The 13528-nt window shown below is 45.6% G+C and overlaps 1 protein-coding gene across 1 annotated transcript in view; it reads right to left on the bottom strand.

Moving 5' to 3' along the window:
• Window positions 1-915: 915 nt before the first annotated feature.
• Window positions 916-13528, bottom strand: part of LOC100375519 (inter-alpha-trypsin inhibitor heavy chain H3-like) — a 108345-nt gene continuing 95732 nt past the window's right edge. Inside the window, exons 10-13 of the mRNA XM_085497263.1 lie at window positions 4744-4830; window positions 4333-4446; window positions 3657-4022; window positions 916-1822 (exon numbers count right to left, since the gene is read on the bottom strand). Coding sequence (XP_085353389.1) covers window positions 1572-1822; window positions 3657-4022; window positions 4333-4446; window positions 4744-4830 — 818 coding nt within the window. The 3' untranslated portion in view covers window positions 916-1571. The remainder of the gene's footprint in view (window positions 1823-3656; window positions 4023-4332; window positions 4447-4743; window positions 4831-13528) is intronic.

Below are 13528 nucleotides of genomic sequence, written 5' to 3' on the forward strand. Positions count from 1 at the left end.
GTATTGACGGATGAGACAATTATGAGACCATGGCTTACCTTTGTCAGAGGGTGTTCGTCTTGCCCCGTTCTTAATCAACTTACTTTTAGGTAGCAGTATGGCCGAAATTGGTGGACTGACCGACTTTTCTAGACCTCTTCTGTATAGCATCACCACGTGTGTCGGATTTTCTGCTGCTGATGGATGACGTCTTCGATTGGCTTCCAAGGACTTTTGCAATGTTTCGTTTTGTCGAAAGTCAACTAATGAACGCTTGCTGTGATATTTGGGCTCGGCCACAACCCTGTCTCTTTTCACCGTGACCCTGTCTTCCCTAGAATTTGTATGCGCTAAATTGTTTAGCCAAACCACAAATTTACTTTTGCACGTTACTACTCGTACACTGTACACAATCTAACACTATCTCTTGGAAATAATACGAGTTCCTGAAGGCCACCTCATCCCAACCCGAACCCTAACAATCCATCCCAATGTAATTCAATATGCCCCTCCAAATAACTACAAGTTAAAAGGAGTATATACAATTAAAATGGGGGAAAAGCACTGGAGGGGCATGGTTAGGATTAGAGTTATGAGTTGGGGAGGACTAAGGAACTCTTACCGACACTTGTATCGTTTGATGAGAGCGCATGCGTGGAAAAGCTGCGCACTAAGAGACATAATGAAACTATTTATTACCAATTACGTAAAACACTTGACTCGGGTTTTCTTTAGAAACCTTTAGGAAGAACTCAGTGTTGTGAGTAACGGGTAACCAATTTAATCGTTGCTGATCTAAATGGTTTGGGCTGGCTTTTTATAAAGTTGGATAAGTTGGAGCGCGCCAAAGTTAAACTCACCAAAGAAATGCAGACACGGATCATACATAATATTAATCTTGGATTCTATGCAGTTTTCTTATAAACATATACAGCATTAACGAAATGTGATTTGTTTAATGTCAATTATTCTTTGAACTACAAATGGTAAGATACATACAAATGCTATAATTCTATTTAAAAATCCCCGAATACTCTTGAGTAATATTGGCACAATCTTGACTGATAAAATGTTTTAAATGCACACTGAAAATTAAGATGTGCCTAACTGTGGTGATGTGGTGTTGGAATATAAAAATACGACAAACCTTGTTTGGTTTCGAAATATATGATGTATTAGTTTGGAATACATCACATAGCTGACCTCACAGGAAACCAGGACAGCGACAAACATATTGACACCTATATCTTGCCATGAATTGTTTAAGATTAAGGCAATAAAACAGCCATATATATTCATAGAACATAGATCGAATATTGTCTTTGATATTTCAGTTTAATGCCATTTAAATATAAACGATATAAAGCTACCTGGACAAAATATATGAACCATATTTACTGTATTACAAGCAGAAGCGATTACGTAAATAATGTTTAAAAACAACTAGGTTATCTATGTAATACATGTACAATCACCCAAACACATTTGATAGCATGAACGGAAATGAACATACGTCACTTTTCACTATCCCTAATGAATATTTCTCATGCATATATAATTAATTACGGCTAGTCTCCCTCCATAATACGCTTTCAGGGCGCAGAAAAATCTCTACTGAAAATGCTTTGAACAAAATAGTCCTTGTGTTTCCCATCAATCACTCCGCGGGCATTGTTGTGAGCGAACCAACATCGGATTCGCAGATTATTTTTGGGGTCCTTACGGTAGTTCTCGTAAACTGTAACGTTTCGGTCGCCAACTCTCAAATCTGCCTGTTGGTAGATTGGATCAAAAATATCCGTTCGCATATTCTCAATACTTATTTTCCCGCTATGGAATTGACCTGAATTCAAAATAGACACAGAAAAAACGTTGTTCAAGTAGTACATACTGATACACGTTCTCTCACACACTGGTACACGTTCTCGTACACACTGGTACACGTTCCCGCACACACTGGTAAACGTTCTCGCACACACTGGTACACGTTCTCGCACACACTGGTACACGTTCTCGCACACACTGGTACACATTCTCTCACACATTGGTACACGTTCTCGCACACACTGGTACACGTTCTCGCACACACTGGTAAACGTTCTCGCACACACTGGTACACGTTCTCGCACACACTGGTACACGTTCTCGCACAGACTGGTACACGTTCTCTCACACACTGGTACACGTTCTCTCACACACTGGTACACATTCTCTCACACACTGGTACACGTTCTCGCACACTCTGGTACACGTTCTCTCACACATTGGTACGCGTTCTCGCACACATTGGTACACGTTCTCGCAAACATTGGTACACGTTCTCTCACACATTGGTATACGTCTTCGCACACATTGGTACACGTTTTCGCGCACATTGGTACACGTTTTCGCACACATTGGTACACGAACTCTCACACACTGGTACACGTTCTCTCACACATTGGTACACGTTTTCGCACACACTGGTACACGTTCTCTCACACATTGGTACGCGTTCTTTCACACATTGGTACACGTTTTCGCACACACTAGTACACGTTCTCGCACACACTGGTACACGTTCTCTCACACATTGGTACGCGTTCTCTCACACATTGGTACTCGTTCTCGCACACACTTGTACACGTTCTCGCACACACTGGTACACGTTCTCTCACACATTGGTACACGTTCTCTCACACACTGGTACACGTTCTCTCACACACTGGTACACGTTCTCTCACACACTGATACGCGTTCTCTCACACATTGGTACGCGTTCTCGCACACATTGGTACGCGTTCTGTCACACACTGGTACACGTTCTCTCACACACTGGTACATGTTCTCTCACACACTGGTACATGTTCTCTCACACACTGGTACACGTTCTCGCACACTCTGGTACACGTTCTCGCACACTCTGGTACACGTTCTCTCACACATTGGTACACGTTCTCGCACACATTGGTACACGTTCTCTCACACATTGGTACACGTTCTCTCACACATTGGTACACGTTCTCTCACGCACTGGTACGCGTTCTCTCACACTGGTACGCGTTCTCTCACACATTGGGACACGTTCTCGCACACATTGGTACACGTTCTCGCACACATTGGTACACGTTCTCGCACACACTGGTACACGTTCTCGCACACACTGGTAAACGTTCTCGCACACACTGGTAAACGTTCTCTCACACACTGGTACACGTTCTCGCACACACTGGTACACATTCTCGCACACACTGGTACACGTTCTCTCACATACTGGTACACGTTCTCTCACACACTGGTACACGTTCTCTCACACACTGGTACACGTTCTCTCACACATTGGTACGCGTTCTCGCACACATTGGTACGCGTTCTCGCACACATTGGTACACATTCTCGCACACATTGGTACACGTTCTCGCACACATTGGTACACATTAAATTAACTAATTATTGGAGCAAAATGCGTGCTACGAATTTATGATATATATTGTTGATAAAATAATCGTGCAGTTTATATGTCAACTACAATATCGAACAAAACCACTAAGCATGTTTACAGTTGATATAAGCCAAGGAATTATTGATTTTGATCACGAAACAAATGAAAGCATACATTTGGATATCAATGTCCCTTGTTCCGTACACTGACCGGTTATTCCGTATCAAGTTCAAATCAGCATGATATTTTGACTTACCAATGAGTCCGTGGACCATTTCGGAAAACCCGCGCCCATCCTCGATATAGAATCCAAAATAGTCGCCGATCGTAGGCGGATGTTTTCTAACTAAGTGTATCACTAACGTTATTCCTTCACCTTGGGACACGGAAAACGTGCGACTCTTGGAGACACGTAGGGTGATATTGCCCATCACCATTTTCATTGGTTTCCATGGTAACATATGTGTATGATTAATAGAAATGTTCTTCACCGTTACCCTAATGAACAGTGGAGACTTCCCTTTATGTAAGACGACACCCACTTCCCCCAAGTAGGTCCCCCGCCTCGCCCAGTTCGTACTCGTTTTCCCCTCTTCAATTAATCTGGAATTTGCGTACACACCTGTAAAAAGGCAAAGCATTATGAATGTGGACATACCCAGATGGTCATTAAAGTCTTCCAACGTTTCATTTGTTCTTTATTAATTTGTTTTGTAATGTAGAAGTAGAAGGTGTAGAAATATTTAATTTCTTTATACGTGATTAGGGTTGCAATGGTGTAGACAATATCCAATGTTATAGAACTTGAATCTACATTCCAACTATTTTATTGGTTGACCGAGTCTACTCAAGGGGTATTTATCTGCCAAGATAACAATGTGTATATTAAATACTGACATATTAAGGTGATATAAGCTGAAATTATCACATACCAGCAATAGGGTCACTCACTAAGTTTAATACGTCATCTTTATCTCCATTGATATTGAAACATACGGTCTCATCGCTATCTTGAAGTTCTACCACAAAATGGGGGTCTCCGTATGCTGTAAAGTATTATCCAAATATGGCGGTCATTATTTCATTTCAATAAAGCAAAACAAAATGTATAGCATACAATGATTACTATCACCAGTGCAATAGACCACGTACTGGTTCATGTGATTATGCCGTACGATTACGTCATCAAGTTATCGGATTTGATACGTACTCGTACAAAGTCTATCACGTGATACGAACACGATTTATACATAGAAAGGCCAGGTAGACGAACTGCCACATTCATATTCAGAAACCAACAATACACCAGTAGACTAAATGAGAAATTTGACAGTGACACTTACCATAACCTCTTTGCCTATTAGAAGTTCTTGAAATTTTTCGAGATTTTTTTACTGCCGCCGGGCGAACGGGTTTTGGTTTCACACGACCTATATAAATAATATATTACATGAACACAGTAAACAAGCTCGTTGTAAGGAATTGAGAGCGAGTTAGTGGTACGTACGTACGTAATAATTTGGCCATCGTGTGTGCACCGATACAAGTTTAAAGGTGTCAGCAGATTCTAAAACATCCTGTATCTAGCAAGGGTGGTGTGAGGAAATTCTGAGTGTCTAGTGAGGGTGGTGGGGGTAACTCTGAGTGTCTAGTGAGGGTGGTGGGGGTAACTCTGAGTGTCTAGTGAGGGTGGTGGGGGTAACTGAGTGTCTAGTGAGAGTGATGTGAGGTAACTCTGAGTGTCTAGTGAGGGTGATGTGAGGTAACTCTGAGTGTCTAGTGAGGGTGATGTGAGGTAACTCTGAGTGTCTAGTGAGGGTGGTGTGAGGTAACTCTGAGTGTCTAGTGAGGGTGATGTGAGGTAACTCTGAATGTCTAGTGAGGGTGATGTGAGGTAACTCTGAGTGTCTAGTGAGGGTGCTGTGAGGTAACTCTGAGTGTCTAGTGAGGGTGATGTGAGGTAACTCTGAGTGTCTAGTGAGGGTGCTGTGAGGTAACTCTGAGTGTCTAGTGAGGGTGATGTGAGGTAACTCTGAGTGTCTAGTGAGGGTGATGTGAGGTAACTCTGAGTGTCTAGTGAGGGTGGTGTGAGGTAACTCTGAGTGTCTAGTGAGGGTGATGTGAGGTAACTCTGAGTGTCTAGTGAGGGTGATGTGAGGTAACTCTGAGTGTCTAGTGAGGGTGATGTGAGGTAACTCTGAGTGTCTAGTGAGGGTGTTGGGGGTAACTCTGAGTGTCTAGTGAGGGTGATGTGAGGTAACTCTGAGTGTCTAGTGAGGGTGATGTGAGGTAACTCTGAGTGTCTAGTGAGGGTGATGTGAGGTAACTCTGAGTGTCTAGTGAGGGTGATGTGAGGTAACTCTGAGTGTCTAGTGAGGGTGATGTGAGGTAACTCTGAGTGTCTAGTTAGGGTGATGTGAGGTAACTCTGAGTGTCTAGTGAGGGTGATGTGAGGTAACTCTGAGTGTCTAGTTAGGGTGATGTGATGTAACTCTGAGTGTCAAGTGAGGGTGATGTGAGGTAACTCTGAGTGTCTAGTGAGGGTGATGTGAGGTAACTCTGAGTGTCTAGTGAGGGTGATGTGAGGTAACTCTGAGTGTCTAGTGAGGGTGGTGTGAGGTAACTCTGAGAGTCTAGTGAGGGTGATGTGAGGTAACTCTGAGTGTCTAGTTAGGGTGATGTGAGGTAACTCTGAGCGTCTAGTGAGGGTGATGTGAGGTAACTCTGAGTATCTAGTGAGGGTGATGTGAGGTAACTCTGAGTGTCTAGTGTGGGTGGTGTGAGGTAACTCTGAGTGTCTGGTGAGGGTGATGTGAGGTAACTCTGAGTGTCTAGTTAGGGTGATGTGAGGTAACTCTGAGTGTCTAGTGAGGGTGATGTGAGGTAACTGAGTGTCTAGTTAGGGTGATGTGAGGTAACTCTGAGTGTCAAGTGAGGGTGATGTGAGGTAACTCTGATTGTCTAGTGAGGGTGATGTGAGGTAACTCTGAGTATCTAGTGAGGGTGATGTGAGGTAACTCTGAGTGTCTAGTGAGGGTGATGTGAGGTAACTCTGATTGTCTAGTGAGGGTGATGTGAGGTAACTCTGAGTGTCTAGTGAGGGTGATGTGAGGTAACACTGAGTGTCTAGTGAGGGTGGTGTGAGGTAACTCTGATTGTCTAGTGAGGGTGATGTGAGGTAACTCTGAGTATCTAGTGAGGGTGATGTGAGGTAACTCTGAGTGTCTAGTGAGGGTGATGTGAGGTAACTCTGATTGTCTAGTGAGGGTGATGTGAGGTAACACTGAGTGTCTAGTGAGGGTGATGTGAGGTAACTCTGAGTGTCTAGTGAGGGTGATGTGAGGTAACTCTGAGTGTCTAGTGAGGGTGTTGGGGGTAACTCTGAGTGTCTAGTGAGGGTGATGTGAGGTAACTCTGAGTGTCTAGTGAGGGTGATGTGAGGTAACTCTGAGTGTCTAGTGAGGGTGATGTGAGGTAACTCTGAGTGTCTAGTGAGGGTGATGTGAGGTAACTCTGAGTGTCTAGTGAGGGTGATGTGAGGTAACTCTGAGTGTCTAGTTAGGGTGATGTGAGGTAACTCTGAGTGTCTAGTGAGGGTGATGTGAGGTAACTCTGAGTGTCTAGTTAGGGTGATGTGATGTAACTCTGAGTGTCAAGTGAGGGTGATGTGAGGTAACTCTGAGTGTCTAGTGAGGGTGATGTGAGGTAACTCTGAGTGTCTAGTGAGGGTGATGTGAGGTAACTCTGAGTGTCTAGTGAGGGTGGTGTGAGGTAACTCTGAGAGTCTAGTGAGGGTGATGTGAGGTAACTCTGAGTGTCTAGTTAGGGTGATGTGAGGTAACTCTGAGCGTCTAGTGAGGGTGATGTGAGGTAACTCTGAGTATCTAGTGAGGGTGATGTGAGGTAACTCTGAGTGTCTAGTGTGGGTGGTGTGAGGTAACTCTGAGTGTCTGGTGAGGGTGATGTGAGGTAACTCTGAGTGTCTAGTTAGGGTGATGTGAGGTAACTCTGAGTGTCTAGTGAGGGTGATGTGAGGTAACTGAGTGTCTAGTTAGGGTGATGTGAGGTAACTATGAGTGTCAAGTGAGGGTGATGTGAGGTAACTCTGATTGTCTAGTGAGGGTGATGTGAGATAACTCTGAGTATCTAGTGAGGGTGATGTGAGGTAACTCTGAGTGTCTAGTGAGGGTGATGTGAGGTAACTCTGATTGTCTAATGAGGGTGATGTGAGGTAACTCTGAGTGTCTAGTGAGGGTGATGTGAGGTAACACTGAGTGTCTAGTGAGGGTGATGTGAGGTAACTCTGAGTGTCTATTGAGGGTGATGTGAGGTAACACTGAGTGTCTAGTGAGGGTGATGTGAGGTAACTCTGAGTGAATAGTGAGGGTGATGTGAGGTAACTCTGAGTATCTAGTGAGGGTGATGTGAGGTAACTCTGAGTGTCTAGTGTGGGTGGTGTGAGGTAACTCTGAGTGTCTGGTGAGGGTGATGTGAGGTAACTCTGAGTGTCTAGTGAGGGTGATGTGAGGTAACTCTGAGTGTCTAGTGAGGGTGATGTGAGGTAACTCTGAGTGTCTAGTGAGGGTGTTGGGGGTAACTCTGAGTGTCTAGTTAGGGTGATGTGAGGTAACTCTGAGTGTCTAGTGAGGGTGATGTGAGGTAACTCTGAGTGTCTAGTTAGGGTGATGTGATGTAACTCTGAGTATCTAGTGAGGGTGATGTGAGGTAACTCTGAGTGTCTAGTGTGGGTGGTGTGAGGTAACTCTGAGTGTCTGGTGAGGGTGATGTGAGGTAACTCTGAGTGTCTAGTGAGGGTGATGTGAGGTAACTCTGAGTGTCTAGTGAGGGTGATGTGAGGTAACTCTGAGTGTCTAGTGAGGGTGATGTGAGGTAACTCTGAGTGTCTAGTTAGGGTGATGTGAGGTAACTCTGAGTGTCTAGTGAGGGTGATGTGAGGTAACTCTGAGTGTCTAGTTAGGGTGATGTGATGTAACTCTGAGTGTCAAGTGAGGGTGATGTGAGGTAACTCTGAGTGTCTAGTGAGGGTGATGTGAGGTAACTCTGAGTGTCTAGTGAGGGTGATGTGAGGTAACTCTGAGTGTCTAGTGAGGGTGGTGTGAGGTAACTCTGAGAGTCTAGTGAGGGTGATGTGAGGTAACTCTGAGTGAATAGTGAGGGTGATGTGAGGTAACTCTGAGTGTCTAGTGAGGGTGTTGGGGGTAACTCTGAGTGTCTAGTGAGGGTGATGTGAGGTAACTCTGAGTGTCTAGTTAGGGTGATGTGAGGTAACTCTGAGTGTCTAGTGAGGGTGATGTGAGGTAACTCTGAGTATCTAGTGAGGGTGATGTGAGGTAACTCTGAGTGTCTAGTGTGGGTGGTGTGAGGTAACTCTGAGTGTCTGGTGAGGGTGATGTGAGGTAACTCTGAGTGTCTAGTGAGGGTGATGTGAGGTAACTCTGAGTGTCTAGTGAGGGTGATGTGAGGTAACTCTGAGTGTCTAGTGAGGGTGTTGGGGGTAACTCTGAGTGTCTAGTGAGGGTGATGTGAGGTAACTCTGAGTGTCTAGCAAGGGTGGTGGTAGGTAACTCTGAGTGTCTAGTGAGGGTGATGTGAGGTAACTCTGAGTGTCTAGTGAAGGTGGTGTGAGGTAACTCTGAGTGTCTAGTGAGGGTGATGTGAGGTAACTCTGAGTGTCTAGTGAGGGTGATGTGAGGTAACTCTGAGTGTCTAGTTAGGGTGATGTGAGGTAACTCTGAGTGTCTAGTGAGGGTGATGTGAGGTAACTCTGAGTGTCTAGTGAGGGTGTTGGGGGTAACTCTGAGTGTCTAGTGAGGGTGATGTGAGGTAACTCTGAGTGTCTAGCAAGGGTGGTGGTAGGTAACTCTGAGTGTCTAGTGAGGGTGATGTGAGGTAACTCTGAGTGTCTAGTGAAGGTGGTGTGAGGTAACTCTGAGTGTCTAGTGAGGGTGATGTGAGGTAATTCTGAGTGTCTAGTGAGGGTGATGTGAGGTAACTCTGAGTGTCTAGTGAGGGTGATGTGAGGTAACTCTGAGTGTCTAGTGAGGGTGATGTGAGGTAACTCTGAGTGTCAAGTGAGGGTGATGTGAGGTAACTCTGAGTGTCTAGTGAGGGTGATGTGAGGTAACTCTGAGTATCTAGTGAGTGTGATGTGAGGTAACTCTGAGTGTCTAGTGAGGGTGATGTGAGGTAACTCTGAGTGTCTAGTGAGGGTGGTGTGAGGTAACTCTGAGAGTCTAGTGAGGGTGATGTGAGGTAACTCTGAGTGTCTAGTTAGGGTGATGTGAGGTAACTCTGAGTGTCTAGTGAGGGTGATGTGAGGTAACTCTGAGTGTCTAGTGAGGGTGATGTGAGGTAACTCTGAGTGTCTAGTGAGGGTGATGTGAGGTAACTCTGAGTGTCTAGTGAGGGTGATGTGAGGTAACTCTGAATGTCTAGTGAGGGTGATGTGAGGTAACTCTGAGTGTCTAGTGTGGGTGGTGTGAGGTAACTCTGAGTGTCTGGTGAGGGTGATGTGAGGTAACTCTGAGTGTCTAGTTAGGGTGATGTGAGGTAACTGAGTGTCTAGTGAGGGTGATGTGAGGTAACTCTGAGTGTCTAGTTAGGGTGATGTGAGGTAACTCTGAGTGTCTAGTGAGGGTGATGTGAGGTAACTCTGAGTATCTAGTGAGGGTGATGTGAGGTAACTCTGAGTGTCTAGTGAGGGTGATGTGAGGTAACTCTGAGTGTCTAGTTAGGGTGATGTGAGGTAACTCTGAGTGTCTAGTGAGGGTGATGTGAGGTAACTCTGAGTGTCTAGTGAGGGTGATGTGAGGTAACTCTGAGTATCTAGTGAGGGTGATGTGAGGTAACTCTGAGTGTCTAGTGTGGGTGGTGTGAGGTAACTCTGAGTGTCTAGTTAGGGTGATGTGAGGTAAATCTGAGTGTCTAGTGAGGGTGATGTGAGGTAACTCTGAGTGTCTAGTGAGGGTGATGTGAGGTAACTCTGAATGTCTAGTGAGGGTGATGTGAGGTAACTCTGAGTGTCTAGTGAGGATGATGTGAGGTAACTCTGAGTGTCTAGTGAGGGTGATGTGAGGTAACTCTGAGTGTTTACTTAGGGTGATGTGAGGTAACTCTGAGTGTCTAGTGAGGGTGATGTGAGGTAACTCTGAGTGTCTAGTTAGGGTGATGTGAGGTAACTCTGAGTGTCAAGTGAGGGTGATGTGAGGTAACTCTGAGTGTCTAGTGAGGGTGATGTGAGGTAACTCTGAGTATCTAGTGAGGGTGATGTGAGGTAACTCTGAGTGTCTAGTGAGGGTGATGTGAGGTAACTCTGAGTGTCTAGTTAGGGTGATGTGAGGTAACTCTGAGTGTCTAGTGAGGGTGATGTGAGGTAACTCTGAGTGTCTAGTGAGGGTGATATGAGGTAACTCTGAGTATCTAGTGAGGGTGATGTGAGGTAACTCTGAGTGTCTAGTGTGGGTGGTGTGAGGTAACTCTGAGTGTCTAGTTAGGGTGATGTGAGGTAACTCTGAGTGTCTAGTGAGGGTGATGTGAGGTAACTCTGAGTGTCTAGTGAGGGTGATGTGAGGTAACTCTGAGTATCTAGTGAGGGTGATGTGAGGTAACTCTGAGTGTCTAGTGAGGGTGATGTGAGGTAACTCTGAGTGTCTAGTGAGGGTGATGTGAGGTAACTCTGAGTATCTAGTGAGGGTGATGTGAGGTAACTCTGAGTGTCTAGTGAGGGTGATGTGAGGTAACTCTGAGTATCTAGTGAGGGTGATGTGAGGTAACTCTGAGTGTCTAGTGAGGGTGATGTGAGGTAACTCTGAGTGTCTAGTGAGGGTGATATGAGGTAACTCTGAGTATCTAGTGAGGGTTATGTGAGGTAACTCTGAGTGTCTAGTGTGGGTGGTGTGAGGTAACTCTGAGTGTCTAGTGAGGGTGATGTGAGGTAACTCTGAGTGTCTAGTGAGGGTGATGTGAGGTAACTCTGAGTGTCTAGTGAGGGTGATGTGAGGTAACTCTGAGTGTCTAGTGAGGGTGATGTGAGGTAACTCTGAGTGTCTAGTGAGGGTGATGTGAGGTAACTCTGAGTGTCTAGTTAGGGTGATGTGAGGTAACTCTGAGTGTCTAGTGAGGGTGATGTGAGGTAACTCTGAGTATCTAGTGAGGGTGATGTGAGGTAACTCTGAGTGTCTAGTTAGGGTGATGTGAGGTAACTCTGAGTGTCTAGTGAGGGTGATGTGAGGTAACTCTGAGTGTCTAGTGAGGGTGATGTGAGGTAACTCTGAGTGTCTAGTGAGGGTGATGTGAGGTAACTCTGAGTATCTAGTGAGGGTGATGTGAGGTAACTCTGAGTGTCTAGTGAGGGTGATGTGAGGTAACTCTGAGTGTCTAGTGAGGGTGATGTGAGGTAACTCTGAGTGTCTAGTGAGGGTGATGTGAGGTAACTCTGAGTGTCTAGTGAGGGTGGTGTGAGGTAACTCTGAGTGTCTAGTGAGGGTGATGTGAGGTAACTCTGAGTGTCTAGCAAGGGTGGTGGTAGGTAACTCTGAGTGTCTAGTGAGGGTGATGTGAGGTAACTCTGAGTGTCTAGTGAGGGTGATGTGAGGTAACTCTGAGTGTCTAGTTAGGGTGATGTGAGGTAACTCTGAGTGTCTAGTGAGGGTGATGTGAGGTAACTCTGAGTGTCTAGTTAGGGTGATGTGAGGTAACTCTGAGTGTCTAGTGAGGGTGATGTGAGGTAACTCTGAGTGTTTAGTTAGGGTGATGTGAGGTAACTCTGAGTGTTTAGTTAGGGTGATGTGAGGTAACTCTGAGTGTCTAGTGAGGGTGATGTGAGGTAACTCTGAGTGTCTAGTTAGGGTGATGTGAGGTAACTCTGAGTGTCAAGTGAGGGTGATGTGAGGTAACTCTGAGTGTCTAGTGAGGGTGGTGTGAGGTAACTCTGAGTGTCTAGTGAGGGTGATGTGAGGTAACTCTGAGTGTCTAGCAAGGGTGGTGGTAGGTAACTCTGAGTGTCTAGTGAGGGTGATGTGAGGTAACTCTGAGTGTCTAGTGAGGGTGATGTGAGGTAACTCTGAGTGTCTAGTGAGGGTGATGTGAGGTAACTCTGAGTGTCTAGTGAGGGTGATGTGAGGTAACTCTGAGTGTCTAGTGAGGGTGATGTGAGGTAACTCTGAGTGTCTAGTGAGGGTGATGTGAGGTAACTCTGAGTGTCTAGTGAGGGTGATGTGAGGTAACTCTGAGTGTCTAGTGAGGGTGATGTGAGGTAACACTGAGTGTCTAGTGAGGGTGATGTGAGGTAACTCTGAGTGAATAGTGAGGGTGATGTGAGGTAACTCTGAGTGTCTAGTGAGGGTGTTGGGTGTAACTCTGAGTGTCTAGTGAGGGTGATGTGAGGTAACTCTGAGTGTCTAGCAAGGGTGGTGGTAGGTAACTCTGAGTGTCTAGTGAGGGTGATGTGAGGTCACTCTGAGTGTCTAGTTAGGGTGATGTGAGGTAACTCTGAGTGTCTAGTGAGGGTGATGTGAGGTAACTCTGAGTGTCTAGTTAGGGTGATGTGATGTAACTCTGAGTGTCTAGTGAGGGTGATGTGAGGTAACTCTGAGTATCTAGTGAGTGTGATGTGAGGTAACTCTGAGTGTCTAGTGAGGGTGATGTGAGGTAACTCTGAGTGTCTAGTGAGGGTGGTGTGAGGTAACTCTGAGAGTCTAGTGAGGGTGATGTGAGGTAACTCTGAGTGTCTAGTGAGGGTGATGTGAGGTAACTCTGAGTGTCTAGTGAGGGTGATGTGAGGTAACTCTGAGTATCTAGTGAGGGTGGTGTGAGGTAACTCTGAGTGTCTAGTGAGGGTGATGTGAGGTAACTCTGAGTGTCTAGTGAGGGTGATGTGAGGTAACACTGAGTGTCTAGTTAGGGTGATGTGAGGTAACTCTGAGTGTCTAGTGTGGGTGGTGTGAGGTAACTCTGAGTGTCTAGTTAGGGTGATGTGAGGTAACTGAGTGTCTAGTGAGGGTGATGTGAGGTAACTCTGAGTGTCTAGTTAGGGTGATGTGAGGTAACTCTGAGTGTCTAGTGAGGGTGATGTGAGGTAACTCTGAGTATCTAGTGAGGGTGATGTGA

Source organism: Saccoglossus kowalevskii, chromosome 3 (genome assembly GCF_978046115.1).
Source record: "Saccoglossus kowalevskii chromosome 3, keSacKowa6.1, whole genome shotgun sequence".
Taxonomy (NCBI): domain Eukaryota; kingdom Metazoa; phylum Hemichordata; class Enteropneusta; family Harrimaniidae; genus Saccoglossus; species Saccoglossus kowalevskii.